This window comes from Argentina silus, assembly GCF_951799395.1.
Source record: "Argentina silus genome assembly, chromosome: 22".
Classification (NCBI taxonomy): Eukaryota; Metazoa; Chordata; class Actinopteri; order Argentiniformes; family Argentinidae; genus Argentina; species Argentina silus.
This window is the reverse complement of record NC_139676.1, coordinates 5,563,081-5,590,885: the sequence shown is the minus strand read 5'-3', so window position 1 is coordinate 5,590,885 and position 27,805 is coordinate 5,563,081. Positions and strand designations below refer to the sequence as shown.

Here is a 27,805-nt window from a genome sequence, read left to right as displayed (position 1 = left end):
AATTTCAGACAATTGACTGAATTGAAATGGAATTGACCCCAACCCTACTACTGACAATAGTAATCAGCCAGTAGCTAACGTCTTTGACGACATCCATCCCAGATGCAAGTGACACATTCGTTTGAATGGCAGATATATCCAACGCTGGGTGACCTGTGAATGTGTCTTTAATATGTTATTTCCTAGTTTGCCAATGATTTTCTTCTAAAGCAGACTCTTAGAACTTGATTCAAACGCACCTGACACACAGTCTCAATCTGAGACGCAGCATTAAGTTTCACCGTTTGCATGGTTTTCTTTACAGGTTTATGGTTTTGCCCTCTTGTTATGTTTCATAAACCTTTGTCCTGTATACATTTCACTGGAGATACCTCACCATCATACCATACCCATTCAACGACCAACATCCCACCTAGAAATCAGCTGTTTTTTTTAACAATAAGAACCTTGTGAAACTGTGGCCTCGTGGCGTGCGTAGTTCCCCGTTGATGCTGTACTTGTGATAAAAGGGGTTTGTTTTTAACAAGAAAAGTACCGCCACACGGATGTCATAAACACATGAAATAGTTTTTGCCTACACCGATGTTGTGTGAGATAACTATGTATAAGGAACAACTTGTGAAATCAAATAAAAATGTTGTGCTGTTTCATCACTCTCTCACCTTGTGTCCTTGTCTTTATTGTCCCCAATTTACCAATACAGCTGTGAGCAGGGAGTACCGGGTTCCAAGCTGCTCTCTCCCTCTCTCTCTCTCTCTCTCTCTCTCTCTCTCTCTCTCTCTCTCTCACATACACACACACACACACATACCTCTCTGTCTCAGACTCCCTTCTCCTAACTCATTACGTGTGTGAAATGTTTGTTTTGAAATCAGTTGAGTGATGTTGAGATGTGTTTTACATGGAATAGTTTATATTGTATCCATTTGTCAGGAAACAGGCAAACACAAAATTGCAAATTTAATATTTATTATATTAAAATATAGCAATGACTGTTTTATATTTCACATAATAGCAAAGTTCAGTGATATTGATAGAAAGTGTAACTATAGTTCAATCATTTTAGTTCTGAGATTTATATGTGAAGCATGAAATCGATTGTGGAATAAATATAAATAAATACAAGACATTTGGGTGGACAAACTAAAGTACGGGAGAGAATATATTATGGAGAATACATTATGGTCTAGAAGAACAACGTAATTTCAGACACACTTAACAAGATCGACCATAACTACAACAAGAGACATAATGTGACACCAGGGGAGGCTGGTTCGAGGTAGAAATCGGAGGACGGGCTCATTGTAATGTGTGGAATAAAATAAGTATTTGTGCATTACAATGATACCATTCCTCGTTCCATTCCATGCATTACAATGAGCCTGTCCTCCGATTTCTACCTCCACTAGCCTCCCCTGAGTGACACTCATTCACGCAGCCTTATGCTGAGCATACACTACACGATTCCGCCACGTGTTTTCAGTACCAGACTAATGTTCATGACCAGGGTGAAACCCTAACTATGATCACACTTTATCACAGTTGATTATGCAATGTACTCTTTGTGCCACTAGATGTCACCACTTATTCATGTTGCTTTAGGCAAGAAGATTCCCATGCAATTGGCTCACTCATCACTCCAGGGCTACAGTAACTATGTCTAAAGTGTTTAAGTAAGATTCATTTTCAAATAAAAAACACAATAATTCACGAGCATGGTTGCATGAATGCATGATAAGATAAGAGGATTGTTTGAAAGAGACAACAGGTGGTTGTAGGAAATTCAACAAGTGTGTGTGTGTGTGTGTGACCAAGGGAGATGACAAATCTATCTTTTGGCTTCTATGGCTATTCCCATGAGGGCAGCTCTCTCTCACACTCTCACACACACAAACACAGCGTGTCCATCACACACTGCCATGGAAGTGTTGGTGTCCTGGTGGTTTCCTCGCCCAGGTTCCCAGGCCGGCTTCCTGCAGTGAGAGGACAAACTGTTGCCTGGCTCTCTGATAGCCCCCCACTGCCATCTTAGCCCCAGAGTACGTCTGCATGGTCTGGGCCCTCTCTGCCCCTGACACCTGGAGGAGGAGAGGAGAGGAGAGGAGAGGAGAGGAGAGGAGAAGAGAGGAGAGGAGAGGGGAGGAGAGGAGAGGAGAGGAGAGGAGAAGACACAGGAGAGGAGAGGAGAGGAGAAGACACAGGAGAGGAGAGGAGAGGAGAGGAGAAGACACAGGAGAGGAGACACAGGAGAGGAGAGGAGAGGAGAGGAGAGGAGAGGAGAGGAGAGGAGAGGAGAGGGGCTAGGGTTAATAAAGCACACCACCCAGCCAGAATAAAAAGTAATGACCCAACACAAACTGTTAACTTCAACAGCTGGGCTATCTTCCCCCATTGAAATTTCACCAGCAAATTAACATTCTTCGGTCTCGGTCTCGGTCTCTCTCTCTCTCTCTCTCTCTGAGTGCTGAGTGCATTAGCTGCAGGAAGCAATTCCAAAAGTTTTTATTTTTTTAGTTTCTTTTTTTAAAATAATGATGACACTCTTTTACTGTCGTGAAAATTTCCACCGCCATCATTTAGAACAGCGGAATGTGTCGCATCCATATTTAAATTTCACAATGGAAATCAATCTGTACTTAAAAAAAACCATCATCATCCTTCGGAGAATTAGATGAACACAGAGCGACTTGGTGAGCAAACGTTGCAAATGAAATGAGATCTGCATACTAATGAAGCACTGTGTTCACTGTAATGAAGCAAATGATTTGTTTGAGGGCTACAAACACAATTGGTTGGGCTAAGTACAGTAAAGTGGAAGTAGCATTTGAAAAAGGCTTGGGTTTGCCCTTAAAGTGAATACTCAAATGTGGTTATAAAGTATATACTGTTGTTTCCAGGTTCCAGACAGATGTAGCATCTAGTCTGGGTTGAAGGTGTAGCATCTAGTCTGGGTTGAAGGTGTAGCATCTAGTCTGGGTTGAAGGTGCAGCATTCTAGTTTCTCAGGTCCAACCTCACAAGTCTTTCCTCGATTTCTCGTATCCTCCATCCTCGCCTCCTTCTCAGAACTCCTCCAATGTGTTTGAAGAAAAGAGGAGTCAAGGAAAGACGTTTTTGAGGATTCTACCTCCGTCGAGAACGTACAACTTACCTGGTTCTGCAGTCTCTCCCAGCGGGTGAAGAGGGAGTGCTTGCAGAGCCGAGATGGCGTCCCTGAGTCTTTCCTCCGGCCGGTAGAGGCACTGACCACCTCCAGCTGCCCGTCCCCAGAGGTCCAGTTCAGGCTGACGCTGGGGGACGTCCCTGCCTGATGAGCCTCACTGCCCCCCAGGCCTGGGGAACAGAGACCAGAGGACAGGCTGGGTGAGAGAGTGGAGCAGGGGAGGCTGACAGAAGTAGAAATCAGAGGCGGGCTCATTGTAATTCCTTGAATAGAATGAGGAATGGTATCAAACACGCCTCATTCCTCATTTGATACCGTTCCTCATTCCGTTCCATGCATCACAATGAGCCAGTCCTCCGATTTCTACCTCCACCAGCCTCCCCCTTGTAGTGGAGCTCCCTCATGTAACAGTCAGGGTTTGAACCAGGGACCTCTCCCAGATGTAAACCTTTATACCAAGAGGTCATCCTCATCGTATGAGGGCTACATTTGCGCTTAGAAGTCGTAGGCAGGGCTACTCTAAGAGTGTGATTCCAAATCACCTCACATGCTACACAACTACTGAATACACTCACCGAACACTTTATTAGGAACACTATAGTAATACTGGGTAGGGCCTCCCTTTGCTCTCAAAACAGCCTCAATTCTTCGTGGCATTGATTCCACAAGATGTTGGAAGCATTCCTTTGAGATTCTATTGGATTCCGGTGACTGGGAAGGCCACTGAAGAACACTGAACTCATTGTCATGTTCATGAAACCAGTTTGAGGCGACTTTTGCTTTGTGACATGGTGCATTATCATGCTGGAAGTAGCCATTAGAAGATGGGTAAATTGTGGTCATGAAGGGATGCACACGGTCAGCAACAATACTCAAATGGGCTGTGGCATTCAAACGATGATTGAGTGGTATTAACGGGCCCAAAGTGTGCCAAGAAAACATTCCCCACACCATTACACCACCTCCACCATGAGAAGGTGTACAGGTGTGCCTAATAAAGTGTTCAGTGAGTGTACGTGACTACACTCACAATCATCATGTCCCTGACTTACAGCCGAGCAGCAGCTGGTTGCGTCTGTACGAGGGGGGCAGGTGGGCAACGGGCCCCAGGCGGCGTGCCAGGGTCCTGCCCAGGTGGCCCGTGTGGCACAACGTGCCGACCGTCAGGCTGCGGAGGTACACCGGCTCCACCAGGAGAGAGAGGAGAGAACCCTGGAGCCCTAGAACGTTCCACCTGAGGAGATACAGCAAGCTAGGGTCAATCTAATAATAATAATAATAATAACAATATTGTGCAGCGCTTTTTTCAGTACTCAAAGACACTACATTTCATGGAGAGAACAAGAACAGATCAATAAATAAAAAGTAAAACAAAAGCACAGTCAGTAAAAACAACAATAAAAAAAATAGTTAAAAGATTAAAAGCAATTTGACAAAGATGGGTTTTGAGGGAACGTTTGGAGGAGGAGAGCGTGCTGGATTCTTTCATGTGGTTTGGGAGAGTGTTCCAAAGAGTTGGGGCTGCAGTGGAGAATGCCCGGTCCACCCAGGTCCAGTGTTTAGTCCTGGTGATGGGGACAAGGAGGTTGGTAGGGGTGTGCTGGAGGAGGAGGTCAGAGAGGTGAGGAGGGTGCCATGTTGTTGAGGGCTTTGTAGGTGGTTAGGAGAATCTTACATTGGACTGGGAGCCAATGGAGGTTTTGGAGGACTAGAGTGATCTCTGAACTGGGGTGAGTCTCTGGACTGGGTTCTACTGAGCAGGCGGGCAGCTGAATTCTGAACGTGTTGGAGTCTGTACATGACTGGTTCTAGAGACCAGCGGGGTAGTGACCAAGCAGTTCTAGAGCATTCCACACATTAATTCTAATTCTATGACTCCATCTGCAGAGACAATCAAGCACAAAGCACTACACTGTTCTATCTCTGTGTAAGGAAGAGATTCTGGAACATTCCGATTGGAACAGTAAGAGCTGCTGTACGAAGAAATGATGCATTATGCTCTTGTTGTGTCACCTGCCTGCCCTTGTTAGGGGGCCAGCGGCAGTTACCACTTTTAAGACTAACCTCAAGAGAGCTGCATACGGTTGCAACTCTTCCTCCCCCTCCCCACCGCCTTTCCCCAATCTGCATGTCAATATTATTGTGACCCATATGCTTTTATTTATCTTGTGTGTTTTGAAAATTGTATGATGTATGATGTATGATGTGTTTTTGTATGATGTATAGAGTGTTGAGACCTTGGTGAAAATTGCACTTTAAAACTAAATCCAGTTAAAAGTTGAATCTTGTCTAGATGGAGCACACCTGGCCAGTTTGTCTGTGCAGGACATGGTCACGGGAGGTTCCCACGGCAACGACCTGTCCCATCTCTGATTGGCTGTCCGCACGTTGACAGGAAGTGTGCCCTCCCCGCCGCCCACCTTCATCCTGAGGTGGCAGCGGAACTTCCTGACTAGTCTGTGGCTGCTGCGGTCTGAGAGAAGACACACACATGCACATATACACACACACACACACACACACACACACACACACACACACACACACACACACACAGAGGAAACATGGTATGATGTGGCAACAAATGCAACTTTTCTCTGACAATGGTGTTTCAATCAGAACAATAGTGTATAATCATTCACACGTATATGTCATTCATACGTTTTCACACGTGTTTGATCCCATTCCTCATTCCATTCCATGCATTACAATGAGCCCGTCCTCTGATTTCTACCTCCCCCAGCCTCCCCTGGTTCTTACGTGTGGCTGTGACCTCGTAGGGGCAGTTGAGGCGTGCGTCACCACATGGTGAAGAGCTGACATACATGTGGAAGAGGACCCCATCCTTCAGTCTGTAGCCACACCCCTGGTCTGGCACCAAGATGGACTGCTCTGAACTGTCTGGCCGCTTGCTGTACAAAGACAAAGATTAGCAAGATGTTTTTCAATCTGTGTGAACTAATAAAGCCGAGCACTTGAGGACTGTGGAAATGAATTTGATTAGTAAGGGCTTAGTAATTAATGTCATAAAATGATTAAAAAAGCTCCACATATTTTCATTTCCACCATGAAACATCATTCACCTGATGTACACCTGTGTAACTTGAAATTAATCAAGTTGAAATCAATAAAGTGGTGAAATATCTTTCAACTTTGTCCTAAGGCCATAACATTATTGTTTTGATTGTTTGTTTGTCTGTCAAAACTAAACAAATAAGTGACACTGAGTGATAATACATGACACAGGTAGTGTGTGTGTGTGTGTGTGTGTGTGTGTGTGTGTGTGTGTGTGTGTGTGTGTGTGTGTGTGTGTGTGTGTGTGTGTGTGTGTGTGTGTGTGTGTGTGTGTGTGTGTGTGTGTGTTTTGTGTGGGTTTGGGGGGGGGGGGGGTGTAGGTAGAAATCAGAGGACAGGCTCTTTGTAATTGTAATGCATGCAATGTAAGAAGGAATGGTATCAAAACACATACAATGAGCCCGTCCTCTGATTTCTACCTCCACCAGCCTCCTGGCAGTGGTGCACTAAACGAAACAGAAAAGGGACGTTATTGGGTGTGAAGTTACCTCAGCACGAGCTCCAGGTGGGAGTAGAGGAAGCGGAGGAAGGCTCGCCTGGTGATGACCTCAGCATGACAGTCGCTGACGCTGAGGCCCCGGTCGCCGGCGCTCTCTCCGCCGACACACCTGGTACCTGTCCCCAACGCCACCACCTGGGCTCGCCTCAGATCAAAACCTGGAGGGACACAACACCTGGGGTGAGGTTCCTGAAAGCATGGTCGCTAAAGTTGTCTTCGTAAAAAGCGCAAGATGAAACCTAAAGGAATACAAGACCTAGGGTGAGTTTCCTGAAAGCTTCATAGCTCAAGTTGTCTTCGTAAAAAGCGCTAGACAAACACATTGAATTGATTGATTGATATAGTAGCGCTTCCAGACCCACACCTCTCCTAGACCAGAACAGTTCTTCATCTAACAAATCGTTGTTGTGTCCTCCGCGCCACCATCTGGGCTAGCCATAGATCAGAACTTTAAACAACACAGCACCGGCATGACAACTGGCAATGCATAATTGATGCACCTGTGACCCAGGGGAGGCTGGTGGAGGTGGAAAATCGGAGGACGGTTTCATTGTAATGCATGGGACGGAAGAAGAACGGTATCAAACGCACGCCTTGTCCGCAGTAATGACTTGGCCTATCAATAATCGTGCTTTATCACGAGGCTACAAAATACTACAATTTAGTTTCCACACACGTGTTTGATATCATTCTTCATTCCATTCCATGCATTATAATGGGCCCATCCTCCAATTTCTATATATAGATGTGCCATTTAGCTGACGCTTTTATCCAAAGCAACTTATATTGCAGTGAGTGCATACATTTTTCAGTATATATGGTCCCAGCGGGAATCGAACCCACAACCTAAGCGTTGTTAGTGCCACGCTCCACCAACTGAGCCACAGAGGACCGCATAAGTAACATGCCCTGGGGAATAGAATAGAACAGTACGTATACATTTTATGCATACATTGGAACCAGTTGCCTCCACTCCATCATGAAGACTGACATACAATATCATTGGCCAATGAAAGGCTTGTCTTTTTTTACCATTTTACCTCAGACTCAGAATTCCCTACACATGACCTCATCTGATCGTGCTGTCACCCTACTATAACTCAGAAGAGAACCTGAACGGTCTATGAATAAGAAACGACTTATAGTACTTTACGAAGTATAATGCTCTACTTTTATTATGTTGTTGCGTGGTTACGACAGCGCCTCATGAAATATTTATAAGAGAGTAATGGCTGCCTCCTTGCATCAGTGGTATAAAGTAGATATAAAGTTACAACGTTATAATGTGTGTATGTTCTGGTTGCTACACAGTCTAACTGCTTACCTTCTCTCTTGGGTAAAATACCAACGCAACAGTTCTCAGAGCAAACAGAAGATATTGTTTTTGGAGATAATGAATATGAGGTTAAAAAGTGGTGAAGCGTCCCTTTAATAGTAAGCAGAAGATGAATAATGCAAAGACAGGCCAAACACAAGATAATGAATTCTACCTTCAATTGTACTAACATGCACACCAATTGACTGACTACTGTTGATGTGAATGTATCTATATTCAGAAGCATGTTAATAATTAAGAGATGATACATCTTCAGGGGTTTAAAACTGTCACCAGAATTTCAAATAGATAAATAAATAAATAAATAATTTACATAAATAAATAAATACATTTTGACACTGGTATCAACAGTTGTATCAAGATGCACCAGTTCTCCTTAAATTAGACCTGTTTAATATTTTACTGCATGTGCTACGCCAACAACTACAAGTTTGCTCTAATTTATTGATTTAGCAATGGAGTTGACGGGGACAGTGCAAATTAATCAACATGTCAGTTTGTTCTAGTTCTAAGTATGAGATTCTAGAAGGCAGTGAAGTGTGTCGTACCTCGGGTCATGACAATCCCAGCCAGGACTTTGTGACGGGTGTGCAAGGAGGTCGAGCAGCAACTCTCAGTCAGCTCCTCGTACTTCTCTCTCACCAGGTGGAATATAGACTCTGCAAAACACTGGAATCACACAGACATCTTATCAAACATCTAACTTCTTACTTCTAAACATCTAACTTCCAAACATCTGACTTCCAAACATCTAACTTCCAAACATCTAACTTCCAAACATCTAACTTCTAAACATCTAACTTCTGAGTTCCAATCATCTTACTTCCAAATCAAACAGTTTGTAATGCATGAAATGGAATGAGGAATGGTATCAAAGACATGTGTTTGATACCATTCCTCATTCCGTTCCATGCATTGCAAATGAACAAATGCCCGGATATATATTGTATATGTCCTTTGGGGATTTCTACCTCCACCAGCCATGCAATGTCTTGGGCTTATCATAACAGCGTACATTAAATCGTAGCATGCAATTATCTAGAGAGTGATGAAAATGAACGTAATTGAAAAAGGGACTGGAAAACTGTAATGCACTTAAATTGAGTGTGCACTTATCCAAAGTGCACTTAAATGATCGGGAGTCGGTTTGCATTCACATTAACATGGACCTAAAGTAGGCCCAGGAAAGTTCACCAAGAGTAGAATAATTCTAGTTTTCAAGTCAATAACACCATGACCTCTGTCAGATTTCTCATCACGACAGAGGACCAAAACAAACAGATACGATCTCGGTCAGACAGGACTGTGACAGTGACAGTCGTTCGATGATTCTGATAGATGTTGCTTTTCTTTCTGTCAGCTCTCCCAGAGGCTGAAGACAGAAATGGTGCCCCTGAATATAACTCCTCTTCACATTCTCCCAACATGCCATTCTCCTGAGAAATACTACCGTAATGAGCACTGTACAGCCAGAATAATGAGAATCTGTTGACAATATTCACTGTTGAAATCAAATCTACCACATTTTAATGAAAACAGAAACCTAGGCATGAATTAGTACCAAAAACAGCTGACTCATCCACAACGAGTACCGACCATCCGTCAGTACCCCCTTGAACATGTTTGGAGTTGAGGAGGAGGAAGTTGTTGAGGAGAAAATTATGTGGTGCAGCAGACAACAACTATGGCACAAGGTTGTTTCTGAATGTCTGTGTGAAAACAATTATCAGTCAGATGAATATGCTCTTCCCACTGCCTCCTCCGCTCATTCCTATCTCCTCTAGGCTGTGGCTCCTCCCCCTTCACTAATCAGATGGTGTAATATAATAATGTTCATTAAAGTGTCTCGCTGCTTGACAGACAGCTCCTAGTGAAAGGGGGATAATTAAAAGAAAAATCCAGTCAGAAAAAGAAATGTGTCTGCTAGAAACCAGCTAATGACCCAGCAGAGGAAGTTAAAGTGGAGGTACGAGTTTGATACCGTTCCTTGTTCCATTCCACGCGTTACAATGGGCCCGTCCTCTGATTTCTACCTCCACCAGCCTCTGCTGTTCTAATCTAAACCCCAATCATATTCAACCACGAGACAACCTCTCTCCATCCACCATGATAAAATCACCCACCCTAGGATCAAGTCACACTTGTCAACTTGAAAAGTCCTCTTATATCCTGCAATTAAGCAAGGCAGCAAAAGGTGACAAAGACAATAACAGGTCCTCTATGGCTGAGAGGCTGAGAGGCTATGAGGCCAGACAGACATAACAGGGTTGTTAGGCTGCTGTGCTTGGTAAGGCAAGACAGGACAGGAGGACTGTCCGGACAGGACTACAGCCCCCAGCCTCCAGCCCTCTGGACGTGGAGGCCATGCTGATCTGATACACCCCATTTGGTGTCTCCCCGAGCACCCCTCAGACACATTACGTGGATGGGATGGGTCATTTAGGAATTTTTAGGAGTTAGGATGACCACACTGTAGCATGGACAATGGGCCAGGGTGTGTTCAACAACGCTGAACAACATCTTTTTAGAGGAAGGCGTTCAATAGCGTAGAACTGACTGCAAAATAGATTGAGATTCAAATGATGCTCTCAAATTAGTTTTTTTCATGGGCTTTTATCTTCTCCATGGTCATTCACAATCACAGAATGCCCAATTGAACATCAGGGTCAGTTTGAATTCTAATTTAGTCAATTTCTATACGTCAACTGATATTGTAAATGAAATGACCTCCAAAGCTGTTCAATTCATAATCCATAATCTATTTCCCTGGCTTGCTTTTTTTTGTGTGTGTGTGTGTGTGTGTGTGTGTGTGTGTGTGTGTGTGTGTGTGTGTGTGTGTGTGTGTGTGTGTGTGTGTGTGTGTGGGGGGGGGGGGGGTTACAGTCAGGTGTTTCTTCATATTGTATTTATTGTTTATATTGTTCATGTTCTAATACACTTTGTGCCAAACTGTCTTTGTAAACAATGACACAATACAAATCAATGTGATTGACTGATTGATTATTCAGTGACGTGTACTCACCTGGGGTAACTGAGAGCTCTTGGTCCAGCTGTTAGTCAGTCCCATTGTCCTCTCCAGCCCTAGATTGATGTTAAAGATGGCCTGCAGGGCTGCCGTCGCTGCCTGGGCCTTAGCTAGCCTCTTACTGCGCCCACAGCCCTCAAATATCCTCCCGTCCACCCGCACCGCCATCACAAAACTTTTAACGGGCCTGCCGTGGACTCTCTCCATTAGACAGACATACCGGAGCCCTTCACGCAGCTCGCTCAGGAGGCCCACTGGACTCAGCTCACTTAGGAGGCCCATTGGACACTGCCCCACTATGGAAGAGCCTACCCTGTGTTTCCTAGGGTTGTCTGAGGACATCAGGTCCAGCATGAGGCGCACCAACGTCCCATGGTTATACACAGCAGGCCTACTGGAAAGCAGCTCCCACCCACCTGCCCTAGGGTGAGGGAGATCTCTGTCTCTGACCTGTACCGGTGGATCAAACTCCTTGAAGAGCGTGTCATCGGGATCGTCCGCCTGGTCGGAGGTGAAGTCCGCTGCTGCGTTGACATTGAGGAGGTTGCCCATGGCGACATGAGCCTGGGAGGCGTTGGGAAACTGGATGAAGGAGCGGAGAGCCAGCTCTGCAGCCCTCATCTTCGCCTTCTTCTTTGTGGGTCCTCGGCCCTCGAACCTGAGCCCGTCCAGCTCCACTCCTACACAGAAGACAGGCGCGTGGACCGGACCCGTCTGGGACAGTGTTTCATATTGCAGGCCTGGCCGTAGCTCATTCAGGTGGACCAAGGCGTTCTTCTTCTGATTGACAGCCCAGGACGTCCTCTTACAGATCAGCTGGAGCTGGTAAAGGAGTCTATCTTGGCCCTCCACCAATGGCTGCTTCCGCTTCAGTGTTCTAGTCCCGCCTCTGGAGATGTCCGTGTAGAGGAATGGAGGGCGGTGTTGGCCAGGTAGCGTGGTGGGGAAGTCCACGTGGTACCTACTGACCCGGTTCTCCTTTACATCAACACTGCTGGTACCTGTTCACCAAACGAGAGAAGAGTAAAACACAGTTTAGGAAAACCTCCATGAAACTCAAAATGATGTTGATCAACAGAAAGAAAAGGAAAACACTGAAATGGAATTGTTCAAAGAGAGAGCCAGTTCCCTTGAAATGTGGTAAAGTCAAGGTTAGTGACTAACTAATGATGGGAGTATATACGTCGTATATACGGTAGAACACCCACATCTCATCCCTTTGGTTACCTCTCAAAATCGTTTAACATAATGGGCTTTCACAAACAATGTTGAGAATAAATTACTCATAGCCAAGCATCTCTGACAATGCCATTAAAACGAGGGGCTTTTGAATAGTACTCTTGTTCTTTCAACAGTCTTTTGTGCAAAATAACCTTTAGACTGAAAGGACTCGTGAACCAAGAAGAAAAAGATTGACGCTACATTTGACTAATCCCCATAAAAAATTACTTGAAGTGTCTCCGTCCTCCATTGATGTTGTCCCCGTGTCTCTCAACTTCATAGGACCAATGAGGGATGACAGCACACTGGCTCTGTCTGAAACACAACAACAACAACAACAACAACAACATCAACAATACCAAGAACAACAACAAAGGCAGACGTTTACTGGGGATTTGTCTCTTCCATAGAATAAGAATGAGAATACGATAGAATCACAAGGTCTTGTCTTTAACATATAAAGCCTTTAACATATAAAGTCTTTAACATATAAAGCCTTTAACATATAAAGTCTTTAACATATAAAGCCTTTAACATATAAAGTCTTTAACATATAAAGTCTTTAACATATAAAGCCTTTAACGGTCTCAAGTATTAGCAGATCTGATCAATTCCTGTCAACCTACTCACACTCTCAGATCTAAAGATGCGGGACTGCTTGTCGTCCCCCGCATCAAAAAGAAAACAGCTGTGACGGGTTTTTCTTAACCAGCATCACTTCTGTGGAATAACCTGCTTGCCCTTGTTAGGGGGTCATTGACAGTTACAGTACCACTTTTAAGACGAACCTCAAGACCCACCTGTTTAGAGCTGCATACGGTTGCCCTTAGCAACTCCCCCTCCCCTCCCCACTGCCTTTCCCCATTCCCCATGTCCAGATTATTGTGACCCATATGCTTTTATTTATGTTAAATAATACACTCACTTCCTTTATTAGGAACACCTGTACACCTCCTCATGGTGGAGGTGGTGTAATGGTGTGGGGAATGTTTTCTTGGCACACTTTGGGCCCGTTAACACCAATCAATCATCTCTTCAATGCCACAGCCTTGAGACCTTAGTGAAAATGCACTTTAAAACAAAATAAAGTTGAAACCATAAAATATAAAATACAGAATTAGAATCGTTCTATTTCTATGGTCTCTCTTGCCCGACTCTAGACCTGTAGGTATTGGAAATTAGTCTCACCTGCCAACTCCTACTTTTACACTACTACAACTCTACTCTTACCTGTAGGTATAGAGACTACTGGGGAATTTACCAGTGGAGGCTGGTGGCGATGGAAATCAGAAGATGAGCTCATTGTAATGCATGGAATGGAATGAGAAACACACATTTGATACCATTCCTCCTTCCATTCCATGCAAACACACATTTGATGTCATTCCTCATTTGAATTCATATATTACAATGTACCGTCCTCAGATTTCTGCCTCCACCAGCCTCCCCTGGAATCCATCCCATTGTATGAAGAAATGTCACACATCATACTGTACCCCATATAACCTTACACTGACATTACTGGGAGGTCATCGCCCAGTTAGATTTGATCAAGGTGAAATTTGATTAAAAAAAAAAATTCTGTAAAAATGGATTCATTGTACATATAGGGGTGGTTTTAGTCTAGGATTAGGCCTAATCTGTGTCTGCAAAACCGCCCCCCATCTATCAATGATAAGATATCTAAAACCATTCAGAGGCAAAAAGTTATTTGCAGAACTATATCATAATAGGGAATGAAATGGATTGAAGTAAACACATTTCTGGCTGATAATGCAAACCTAATGTGGGGGGTTGGAGGTGCATTCGATTTCGGTCTGAAGGGATTTAAAGAAAACAAACACAGGATTGGCTGAGAGCAAACTGAGGTAATTGAAAGGTGTGGGTGATAAGGACTGAGGGCTTGAGAGGCGTCCTCATATGTGCCTGAACTGAGCGAGAGGCATCAGGACCACTTCAGGCTCAGAACATTGTACTGGGTGTTAAAATATGACTTGTGGGTATTCCGATGTCTCCAGGTTTCAGAAAACAACGGCTACTCATTATTTAAAATTGCTTCGTTTGAACTAAGCAGTAAAATGATAGAAATGCACCATTGGAAACACACAGGTTTTTTCTTTGGTCATACCAGAAGAGAGGGTACATTGATATGATATTGAGCAATGACAACAGAACATACATGTGTTGTACATGAACCAGTGCGGCCACTATCCATGCAGAGAGAGTGTGTAGAGGTCTCTGTCTGTTTTCCATTATTCATTCAGGGTTATAGCTGGAGGAAGTCCCTCTCCTGCGGCCCCAGTCATATCTTAACATGTTAGGGTTTGTGAGATGGTCTTGGTTTTGGCCCCTGGACCCACTGACACCAATTGCACTAAGATGTATCTGTTTCCTCAAGGCCATTTAGCAATACCAGTACAAACCCTGCTTATGTGATGGACGGGGTTTCGAACCAGGTCTCCCACTTGGAAAACACAAGCGTCTACCACGAGGCCAAGAGGACATCCTCAGGGTCCGAGGACGACACTTGAGTTCACGTGTCTCTGGCAGGGCTACCTCATCACGGGAGCGTGATTCCAAATCACCTCCACTACACTCACAGTACACAAGTCAATAGACACGCAAAATGATTTACTGTCAGCTAAGAGAGTCGCGCTGAGCTGACACTTAAGAACAATGATGTTGTGAGAAAGTTGTGACACACGATGCATGAAGAGGAAAAAATGGCCCTCACTAAGTTACCAACTGTCAGAAGGCAGAGTCGACTTGACTTCGTGAGACCACCAACTATCAGATGAGTGCTGAGCTGCCAGTGACAGTTGGGATCCTATTGAGGACCGTTCATCTCCCTCGTACGCCTTGCGTATCACAACGTGCATGACAGAGTCACTTCCGATCTTCCGCCGTAGATTGAAAACCCATCTCTTCAAGCTACAGCTTAACAGTCCCTCCTAACTTCACCCTCACTACCCCCCCTATACTAACCCTAACCCCGAGACCTCTTCTCCCCTGCTACCCCCCTGTACAAGTTCTCTCCTGCTAATAAAATCTATTTAAAAAATTAAAATTAAAATTAGCCTACTGGCATTACGACTGCCAATGGCCCCTGGTGTGAGCGTTGATTACTTTGTCTTATGATGACTGTTGGATAGATGATTCACTTACTTAAACAAATGTATTGTTGTACGTCGCTTTGGATAAAGGCGTCTGCTAAATGCCGTAAATGTAAAATGTAAAATGTAAAACATCATTCCATATAGCATGAGTAACATGTTCTTATTGTACTGTAGGACACACTGCTAAAAGCTTTTTCACGAAGCATCTACCATTGCATCCCCTCAGACACCTCTAACTCACGGCTATGGTATTACATAGAGACGTCATTACACAGAGGAGCACACAGAATCACAATGGTGAGGATGGGGATATCATATTCCAGAAGGATTCTGATTAAAATGTCTTGGAGATCAATGTGTTAATCCAGTCATTGTTAATGAAGCTTATTTAATGGAATAATGAAATTAAGCATGGAAAGCTGAGTGAAAAGTACCCGTTGCACAGCGTGTGTGTGTGTGTGTGTGTGTGTGTGTGTGTGTGTGTGTGTGTGTGTGGCCTGCCATACAGTATGACAGCTGTGGATAATCTCATTTGCTACAGTTTAATGAAAGGAAAGTGGTTTCATTTCCTCTAATAAGTACCGTCTTTCCTCAAGGGCAAGAGAAGAGTCAACTTTGTGTACAGTTTTCTCTGATGATCTAACTGGTGGTATCAACAATAGTCAACTATATTGTTCATCAAAATCACACACACACACACACACAAACACACACTATATCTCTGTGATGTGTAACCGGTGGGGTTTGACCCAAGGTTCCTCTCGTATGGATGACAAAGACATAACTCGTTATACCAAGAGGACATACTCGTGGTACGAGGGCTACATCTGGCCTTACAAGCCTCAGACAGGGCTACTCGTCACCAGAGGGTGATTCCAAATCACCTCCGCCACAAAGGTTCCAACCTTCTGAACGATGACTCAGTGTTTCGTCCTTCCAGGCCCGTAATTGAATAGCCCGATTGTAGATTATAGATAGGAGGCAGAAATCGGAGGATGGGTTCATTGGAATGCACGGAATGGAATGCCGAATGGTGTTAGATACTATTCGGCATTCTATTCCGTGCATTCCAATGAGCCTGTGAAACCGCACCAGCCTCCCCTGCTCTCTACTTAATGCATCGTCTGATCTGATAGGCTGACCAGAATACACCCATCTTATTAAAGCCACGATTCCTAGGGCAGCACAGGTCTTCAACTAACCATAAATAAACAACAACAACAACTAAGCAACAACATATAATCATCATTCCTGTCCAAAAAGCTACGGCATCTTCTTGTAAATCGGATTAAAGTCCTGCTAAATGGCATACAGCATGATTGTATATATGAGGCCTAATCAATATATGCAAAAACAAAACTGTCAGCAGACATTGATTAATACTTTCAACAGGCAATCACTTTTTGTCTTGGTAGCTCACTCAATGCCACCAGTGTGACTGTCATTAAGTCATTAAGCAAATGATACAGAGAGACAGCAGCAAAGCTCCATAGTGTCACAGCAGAGAGAGGCTGGTAATGGTGCCTTCCAGCAGAATTAGACAGAAAAATAGAAAAAAGTTAGAAGTTTAGATAGAAGTTTATGAAGAGGGAAGAAATGATGTGAGGAGACAGACACATGCCCATCTGTCAATGATAGCTGTTGTTGTTGTTGTTGTTGTTGTTGTTGTTGTTGTTGTTACTGTACGTACACAATCACAAAATGAACATTGGAGAAACATTGACACATAAGTACGAAAGATCCATTTGGGCGTATTTTTGAATTACACACACTCGAGTTGACTTGATTCCCCGGAGTAGATTAAATGATGCGATACAACATGATTAACAATCAACAAAATGATAACTTGGCGCTAATGTTTAATAGTTATTCGGCCTCTTGATGATATTGACATCCCTCAGTATGCCGCTGGTGAGTTCAAAGTAGAATAAAATACGGGCAGGGCTCAAACCCGGTCTTCCATGTGGAAGACCCAAGCATCTACCATGAAGCCAAGAGGACATCCTCAAGGTCTCAGGCAGGGCTACCTCATCACGAAAGTATGACTCCAAACCACCTCCGCTACACCCAGACACACAACTCTACAGACTACAAACAACATTCAGCTTCCTCCTCCTCCACTGTCAAGGATCTGCATATTTTCATGGTCATCATCTTTTTAGGAAACCTTTTTTTCCAATAGACACACATTCAAAACACAATACAGTCCATTTAGTTGATCAAACAAGCATTTCACATCTAATGGCAGCAAATTGGTGGTCGCTTCGTTTCTCCCAACTGTAATACGCCGGCTCAGCAGAGAGAGGTGGAGGAAGGAGCGTTGGAGGGATGGAGAGACAGGGGGAGGGGAAATGGGGCGAGAAATAAGCCATGAGCTACAGTACATGAGAGCGGAGAGGAGGATGAGAGGGATGAGAGAAGAGGGGGATGACAGGGGAAAGGGGCTGGTGGGCTAGCAGATTGGTACTGTCTTTGCCAGTATATAATTCACTCCACTGGATACACTTTGAGAAAATACTATGTATTATTATCTTCCTCCTCCCTCTCCACTCCCAGGTCGAGCTTTCTTCTCCTCCTCCTCCTCTCCCAGGTATAGCTTTCTTCTTCTTCTTCTTCTTCTCCTCCTCCTCCTCCTCCTCCTCCCCCAGGGCTAGTCGGTCTCCCCTAACACTAAACAAAAACATGTCTTTCTTTCTAGAGAATGTACTCTACTCTGATGAACGTGTGCGCGCACACACACACACACACACACACACACACACACACACGCACGCACATACATACACACACAGATCAAACTGACACAGTCCTAGACTCATGTACGCTGTCTGCATCTTCTACAGTGATGACAACAGGGCATCAAATAAAGATGTCTGGGTTGAAACACAGAGATGTTATTGCATAAAGAGCTGCTGTCATAATTACACTTCACAGTAAGTTGCCTTTGATGCTACTTAACTCAAGGCTCACTGACATCATAAAGCAATCTGCTGGTGTAGCACTGCTGTTTGGAGTTCACCAGGTTATTCCTATCAGTGGTGATCAGTGGAATAGAGAGAACCTTGCACACACACACACACGCTCGCGCGCACACACACACACACACACACACACACACACACACACACACACACTAGACTGACACAGTTCTAGACTCATGGAGAGAGAACCTTTATGATATACTCTGAAATGCTGATCCATAAGACAACACACAGACGTGTGCACGCACGCACACACACCCTCCTGGCTATGTTGGAACACACACACACACGCACACACACACACACACACACACACACACACACACACACACACACACACACTCCTATTGGGTATGTTGGAACAGATTGTCGTGACACAGGCTACAATAACATGCTGAATTAAAAAAAAAACTCAGAGAAATGTCTTGGAGAGATATTATTGTTATGATTTCCATTCATACCTTTGGACAACAGAGGAGATTCCTCAGAATCTCTACTCAACCAAAGGCCTGGGATGATTTTTCCTGTGAAAGCCAGTCAAGCAATCAGCTGTCTGTTACCTGAACAAATCCTCATTCTGAAAGCCCCATCATCACACGCATCCAGTGAGAACAGGGGAGGCTGGTGGAGGTAGAAATCAGAGGACAGGTTTATTGTAATGCATGGAATGGAATGAGGATACCATTCCTTATTCCATTCCATGCATTACAATGAGCCCGTCCTCCGATTTCTACCTCCACCAGCCTCCTCCTCCGAGAGTGCAAGCCTGAGAAAAAGCAAGCCTTCCACTTGACACACTCCAACCTGCATGACAGACTTTAAGAAGAGCCATCAAATCAAATAAATCATCGCCATGTCAAATCAAATAAAAACAACACTGACAAAAAGCTATTCAGAACTCTAAGCCTTACACAGAGAAAAGGCCTGACAAGTCATTACTTGGATCTCAAAGATAGAAATATTATTTTCAAAACATATGGCGATGTGAAATTTAATTGAATTCGGCGCATAATAACAATAACACTGTTGCATAAATCTGCAAACCCCCCCGATGTTCAGACAGCTGTGTAAATGTCTCCATTTCATATTCAACCCTCCACTGCTTTTCTGTAACTCCACCAAACCAGAAAATATATATATAAAATACCCTTATCCGAGTAATTATGAGAAATACATTTAGCTAACATGGCAGCTTTAAACGACACTAGAATATGAAAGGTCAATGGTTCAGTCATTAGGCCTATTCTCTCTCTACTGAATCACACTGACACTCTCTTCAAATTATCTTGACTGCACTTGTTGTTTGGGAAAACACATTTGGAAGTGTCGACATAATGAAACGCAGTTCAGGTTTACCTAAGCATGATAAACATGATAGAAGACCCCATAGGCCATAAATAACTACGACAAACTACTACTATGTGTCTGAAAGAGCACAAAACACATGTTTCTGCTGTCTCCTTCTCTGGACACCAGTGACTTGCAATACAACCTAATACTATGGTACTGCACTGTGTAAAATGCAATAGTGTAGTAAAATTGCATTGCTGGCTTGCTCTGCAAGGTGTGATTGCGATAGGCTGTCAAAATGTTATCCAATCAACAAATATGGCCGCCTTGCTGTGACATTTAGGGGAGGGTTGGGGCAGGGGAAAAGAAATCGGGACTAGAAATGAAGCTTTTCTATTTGACAACATTTAAACTGCATTTACTAACTTTCAAAGCTGATCTACCCCCTAGGCATTTAAACAGAGAATGATGGGGCTTATCAATACTTCTCTCTTACGTTAGGCTGAGTGAATTGTACGTTTTTCACTTTTCATAAAATACATCATTTCTCCACATTCCTATTCAGACTTGGTCTTACCAACGCTCACAAATAAATAAATTCAGAGATATTGTTAATATCTCCCATCTATGACTTGCAATGTATGCATCTATTTTTGTGTTAATAAATAAGATAGATTAAAGGTAAATTATTTTTTATTTTAATGTTTACTTTTTTTGTAATAGTATGACCCTGTATGACCCTGTATGACAATGTCCAATCACTCTCACAAAGAGGATAAAGCAGGATGGACGGTTGGTAGAATGGTCCAATGCAAGATGGAGGACAGGATGAAGCTAGTCTACAGCACATTGTTACCCAATGTACCAATGTTTTTTGTTTTTTTTAGCTTGGCTTGCTTTTTGGGGGTCTATGGTTCGGTGTTAGTTTATGTTGTTTGTACTGTATTTATTGTTTATAAAGTTTAGTACTGTTCTTGTTGTGAAGCACTTTGCGACATTTGTCTATGTAAATCGTGCTATACATTTGATTGATTTGAGAGGATTGTTTACACCTATCCAATCAATGTCAATACAGAAAATAGTCTTCTTGTCAACTCACCACAATAAGCCGCCTCAAAAGGACGCCAATGATTCTACATTTCAAAACCAAGTACTGTCTCCAAGTACCAAGTACGTTATTATTACGTGTAGCGGAGGTGATTTGGAATCAAGCTCTCGTGATGAGGTAGCCCTGCCTGCGAGGTGTACGCTCAGTTATAGATATCATACCAAGAGTATGCATCCTGGAAGAACGGTTCAAGTCTGCGGCATCCATGAAAGAGGTCTCTCGGTTCAAACCCCGCCGGTTTTACGCGGACATTACCATCACTGCACCTTGAGCACAACAAAAAGGCCAATAGGTCGTTAATAGATCAGAATACGCTTATAGGCACTTTGAATATGGCATAGGTTTGACTTGGAGTACAATAGCCCAGCATGGGGTAATGATAATAATAACCTGCAGCATTTACTGAAGATTAGTGTTTCAAAAACAATGTTTATGTAATCCTAAAAAACTGACCTGCCAAGAGGACAATAGAGATTATTGTCAGGGCTTTTATGGTGATGAGATAATGCGTTTAAATAACCGGAGCTGACTTATCAAAGCCATTTGAATTATTGGTCAACACATTCTGTTGATTGGAGTTATTTTGATACTTTTCCTTCCGTATTGATCAGTCCTGCCTGGGCCAACGATAACTACAGTTTAACACCATGAAAAACAGTATCAAACAAAGTGCATCATGTGAGAAATCTATCGTCTTACCAACCACTGTATGATTTTAAATTGCTTCTAACAGAAGTAGGAGGAAGTTAGTCAACTGTACACTGTGTTGACATGGCGTTGAAAACCATTTCGAATTAAATGGTTGTAACATATGTCCACTTACCTTTTCTTTTGGATCTGCGCCGTTTCCTTTTGAACTTGCATTTTAGAGAGCAGTCTGAAGGTCCCATCGTTCGAGTGTTTCCTAAATCCGCAGCCATTCGGGAGGAGATTCGTGCAGTGTAGCTTGTGCGGTGTCCACACTTCCGTTACCTTTAATGTGTGTGGTTTCCACTTTATTTCGATTAAATGAAAAACTGCACGACCCAAGCAGTCTCGGACTGTGCTGTATTTCACCGAGGCGCCATCGATGTGGTAGCGGTATAAGCTTGTGCGCATACGTCTAAAAACCCCTACCTTCGTGTTTGGGTGCCACCTTGCTGTGCAGAATGTCATAGTGTGACATCACTTCATCTCGACTCGATGAGAACCTCACCACGCGCTGAGTTACTGTATTTTGTATTAAAACACTGCTGCGTTCTGGGTGCTTCCCAGCAGCACCACAGCTCTGTCCAAATGCGCGCGGCGCGCTATATCCAATCCCAAGCTACTGTGCATACATTCAAGATTCAAGATTCTTTATTTGTCACGTGCATACAAGTATACAGTGAAATGCAAAAGTGACAGTGCCACAGAGTAGTGCAACAATAAGTTTTAAAATAGAATAAAATAAAATAAAATAGAAGTACTAAAAAATATAAACAGTATGAACAGTATAAACAGTATAAACAATATAAACAGTATAAACAGTATAAGCAGTATAAACAGCGGTGAAGCAATGTACGCAATGGAATGGCAATATACAACGGCAATGACAGGTTGACAGTACAGATAATTACAGTGGAGGATGAGTCTGCAATGGATAATTATGTGTGTGCATATGTGTTATGATGTCAGTGAGTGTGTGAGTGACTTGAGGGGGGCGCTGGTGGGGTCATCGTTGATGATCCTGATGGCATGGGGGAAGAAACTCAGTCTTAGTCTCTCTGTTCTTGCTGCATGACAGCGAAGGCGTTTGCCTGACAGCAGCAGCTGGAACAGTCCGTTTTTCGGGTGGTGAGGGTCCTTCATTATCCTGTAGGCTCTGGTCCTACACCTCCTGGTGTACAGGACATGGAGAGGGGGGGTTGGAGCTCCCATGGTCTTTTCTGCCAGGCGTACCACCCTTTGCAGAGCTCGCCTGTCCTGGGCCGTGCTGTTACCGTACCAGACGGTGATGTTGCCAGCCAGGATGCTCTCCACAGCTCCAGAGTAGAAGGACTGAAGGATCCTCCGGGAGACATACATACATACATACATACATACATACATACATACATACATACATACATACATACATACATACATACATACATACATTCAGTAAACATTTAATCATCTATACAATCCATCACTTTCTAGGTAGGATAGACATGAGATGGACCTTCCTTGCTCATTGACCACATCGCAATATATCACTAACCCTTGAAGCCAAAAAGTGACGAGTAGCATTGGTGATGAAAAGTATGTCACATGTAGGTTATGCATGGCTTGCATATAGATAGCTGCGAGCTGCAACTATACTATTCTCCAAATTCACTTCGATTATAAGGTCGATATCAAACTAGACCTAATAACCCTGGGTCCGTTGTAATGGGCTGAAGCGCTAACAAGACTATCAAGCTGCTACATGTTAATAAGGACATGATTGGCTTCAGGTGTGGAAGACAGGATGTAGCCTTCATAAACTGCTCACAGGCACAGGTAAGATATTCACTCTTGAGGAACAGAAGTCACATCATGAACGCTGTGAGGGTATTGCTGAGCTTTGCCCTCAATTGTTGGATCCTCAAAGGTTTGAAAACTGAGTGTTATAATTAAAATGGATTGTTTCCATGCTACAGTTGGGTGAAATGGGCCTTCTATTTTGTTACTTAATCATTGACACATTTTCATGTCAAAGCCATTATTTGATGAGATTGCTTAGGTGTGTGAAATCAACGTCTGCTTGCGCTATTTCCCCATAGTTTCTTGTTCTCCTGTTGGAAACATTTTTTCCCAAAATGAAATCCCTGTGGAGAGACCATTCGGAGGTAAGGAACGTCTTTGTAGTCATCCTCTTGCTGTAGTTGAAGTTTGCGTTCTTAAAGCCACAACCCACAATTCGTGAAGCCTTTTTTGGATATATAGATTTGTTATACCCATTGATTCTCAAAGAATATGCCTCATGAGCGGTTTTACCCCAGCATAACCCATAATGTGTGGGACTTTACTTTTTTTCTGGGATAATAATTAGTGACTTTTGTTTCAGGACTGCAGGATTTGATTGGTTCCAATGGTATTCAGTAACTCAGTTAATTGCAACGTGTTACATGGCCGTCAGATACCACAACTCTGTTGGATGACACTCTGAGCGGCGTGTTTGAATTGCAACTGTTACTTAACCCACATTTCCCCCATATTTTCTAGGTGACTCCGGCGAGAATTCCCTGAAGGTGCTTCTGTCCATGATATCTGTTGCCAAAAACAATGTAAAAGAAGGTAAAGCCTGTCATTTAACGTCTTAGTTGAATACTTGTTCAAGAGTTCACTAAACATTTTCTGGGACTAACTTGCACTTCACTATGCCAGGTCTTGATTACTGACATTCTTCTCTGATTCAAGTGTATTTGGAGACTAACGAAGTGGATTTTGGAGCCTCTCCACACTCTGCTGCTTCCTTGTCTGGCAACCTGACAGCGGACGGCAACCTGACAGCGGACGGCAACCTGACAGCGGACGGCAACCTGACAGCGGACGGCAACCTGACAGCGGACGGCAACCTGACAGCGGACGGCAACCTGACAGCGGACGTCGTGCCCGGGAACAACCTGACAGCGGACGGCAACCTGACAGCGGACGTCGTGCCCGGGAACAACCTGACAGCGGACGGCAACCTGACAGCGGACGGCAACCTGACAGCGGACGGCAACCTGACAGCGGACGGCAACCTGACAGCGGACGGCAACCTGACAGCGGACGGCAACCTGACAGCGGACGGCAACCTGACAGCGGACGGCAACCTGACAGCGGACGTCGTGCCCGGGAACAACCTGACAGCGGACGGCAACCTGACAGCGGACGGTAACCTCACAGCGGACGTCGTGCCCGGGAACAACCTGACAGCGGACGGCAACCTGACAGCGGACGGCAACCTGACAGCGGACGGCAACCTGACAGCGGACGGCAACCTGACAGCGGACGGCAACCTGACAGCGGACGTCGTGCCCGGGAACAACCTGACAGCGGACGGCAACCTGACAGCGGACGGTAACCTCACAGCGGACGTCGTGCCCGGGAACAACCTGACAGCGGACGGCAACCTGACAGCGGACGGCAACCTGACAGCGGACGGCAACCTGACAGCGGACGGCAACCTGACAGCGGACGGCAACCTGACAGCGGACGTCGTGCCCGGGAACAACCTGACAGCGGACGGCAACCTGACAGCGGACGGTAACCTCACAGCGGACGTCGTGCCCGGGAACAACCTGACAGCGGACGGCAACCTGACAGCGGACGGCAACCTGACAGCGGACGGCAACCTGACAGCGGACGGCAACCTGACAGCGGACGGCAACCTGACAGCGGACGTCGTGCCCGGGAACAACCTGACAGCGGACGGCAACCTGACAGCGGACGGCAACCTCACAGCGGACGTCGTGCCCGGGAACAACCTGACAGCGGACGGCAACCTGACAGCGGACGGCAACCTGACAGCGGACGGCAACCTGACAGCGGACGGCAACCTGACAGCGGACGGCAACCTGACAGCGGACGGCAACCTGACAGCGGACGTCGTGCCCGGGAACAACCTGACAGCGGACGGTAACCCGACAGCGGACGTCGTGCCCGGGAACAACCTGACAGCGGACGGCAACCTGACAGCGGACGGCAACCTGACAGCGGACGGCAACCTGACAGCGGACGGCAACCTGACAGCGGACGGCAACCTGACAGCGGACGTCGTGCCCGGGAACAACCTGACAGCGGACGGCAACCTGACAGCGGACGTCGTGCCCGGGAACAACCTGACAGCGGACGGCAACCTGACAGCGGACGGCAACCTGACAGCGGACGGCAACCTGACAGCGGACGGCAACCTGACAGCAGACGGTAACCTGACAGCGGACGTCGTGCCCGGGAACAACCTGACAGCGGACGGCAACCTGACAGCGGACGGCAACCTGACAGCGGACGTCGTGCCCGGGAACAACCTGACAGCGGACGGCAACCTGACAGCGGACGGCAACCTGACAGCGGACGGCAACCTGACAGCGGACGTCGTGCCCGGGAACAACCTGACAGCGGACGGCGTGCCCGGGAACAACCTGACAGCGGACGGCAACCTGACAGCGGACGTCGTGCCCGGGAACAACCTGACAGCGGACGGCGTGCCCGGGAACAACCTGACAGCGGACGGCAACCTGACAGCGGACGTCGTGCCCGGGAACAACCTGACAGCGGACGGCAACCTGACAGCGGACGGCAACCTGACAGCGGACGGCAACCTGACAGCGGACGGCAACCTGACAGCAGACGGTAACCTGACAGCGGACGTCGTGCCCGGGAACAACCTGACAGCGGACGGCAACCTGACAGCGGACGGCAACCTGACAGCGGACGTCGTGCCCGGGAACAACCTGACAGCGGACGGCAACCTGACAGCGGACGGCAACCTGACAGCGGACGGCAACCTGACAGCGGACGTCGTGCCCGGGAACAACCTGACAGCGGACGGCAACCTGACAGCGGACGTCGTGCCCGGGAACAACCTGACAGCGGACGGCGTGCCCGGGAACAACCTGACAGCGGACGGCAACCTGACAGCGGACGGTAACCTCACAGCGGACGTCGTGCCCGGGAACAACCTGACAGCGGACGGCAACCTGACAGCGGACGGCAACCTGACAGCGGACGGCAACCTGACAGCGGACGGCAACCTGACAGCGGACGGTAACCTGACAGCGGACGTCGTGCCCGGGAACAACCTGACAGCGGACGGCAACCTGACAGCGGACGGTAACCTCACAGCGGACGTCGTGCCCGGGAACAACCTGACAGCGGACGGCAACCTGACAGCGGACGGCAACCTCACAGCGGACGTCGTGCCCGGGAACAACCTGACAGCGGACGGCAACCTGACAGCGGACGGCAACCTCACAGCGGACGTCGTGCCCGGGAACAACCTGACAGCGGACGGCAACCTGACAGCGGACGGCAACCTGACAGCGGACGGCAACCTGACAGCGGACGGCAACCTGACAGCGGACGGCAACCTGACAGCGGACGGCAACCTGACAGCGGACGGCAACCTGACAGCGGACGGCAACCTGACAGCGGACGGCAACCTGACAGCGGACGTCGTGCCCGGGAACAACCTGACAGCGGACGGCAACCTGACAGCGGACGGCAACCTCACAGCGGACGTCGTGCCCGGGAACAACCTGACAGCGGACGGCAACCTGACAGCGGACGGCAACCTGACAGCGGACGGCAACCTGACAGCGGACGGCAACCTGACAGCGGACGGCAACCTGACAGCGGACGGCAACCTGACAGCGGACGGCAACCTGACAGCGGACGTCGTGCCCGGGAACAACCTGACAGCGGACGGCAACCTGACAGCGGACGGCAACCTGACAGCGGACGGCAACCTGACAGCGGACGGCAACCTGACAGCGGACGGCAACCTGACAGCGGACGTCGTGCCCGGGAACAACCTGACAGCGGACGGCAACCTGACAGCGGACGGTAACCTCACAGCGGACGTCGTGCCCGGGAACAACCTGACAGCGGACGGCAACCTGACAGCGGACGGTAACCTCACAGCGGACGCCGTGCCCTGGAACAACCTGACGGCGGACGGCAACCTGACGGCGGACGGCAACCTGACGGCGGACGGCAACCTGACGGCGGACGGCAACCTGACGGCGGACGGCAACCTGACGGCGGACGGCAACCTGACGGCGGACGGCAACCTGACGGCGGACGGCAACCTGACGGCGGACGGCAACCTGACGGCGGACGTCGTGCCCGGGAACAACGTGACAGCGGACGGCAACGTGACAGCCGATGTCGTGCCCGGGAACAACCTCACATTGGACGTCGTGCCCGGGAGCGACCTGACAGTGGAAGGCGTGCCTGAAGGTGTCTTTGAGGGTGAGGCCACCTCTACTGCAACGACTGTCGTGGGTAAGGCCTGTTTTTAACAT

General features: G+C 46.4%; 1 protein-coding gene across 1 annotated transcript; it reads right to left on the bottom strand.

Annotated features, from left to right (window-relative positions):
* Nucleotides 1-1,907: 1,907 nt before the first annotated feature.
* LOC310822043 (double-stranded RNA-specific editase B2-like) lies at nt 1,908-27,805 on the bottom strand (the record flags this gene model as incomplete). The annotated part of the gene is made up of 9 exons (XM_083694332.1): nt 1,908-2,078; nt 3,151-3,332; nt 4,215-4,396; nt 5,467-5,635; nt 5,923-6,074; nt 6,726-6,894; nt 8,621-8,741; nt 11,095-12,098; nt 27,691-27,805. 9 exons carry the CDS (start codon nt 27,803-27,805, stop codon nt 1,908-1,910), a joined length of 2,265 nt encoding a protein of 754 aa, XP_083550458.1.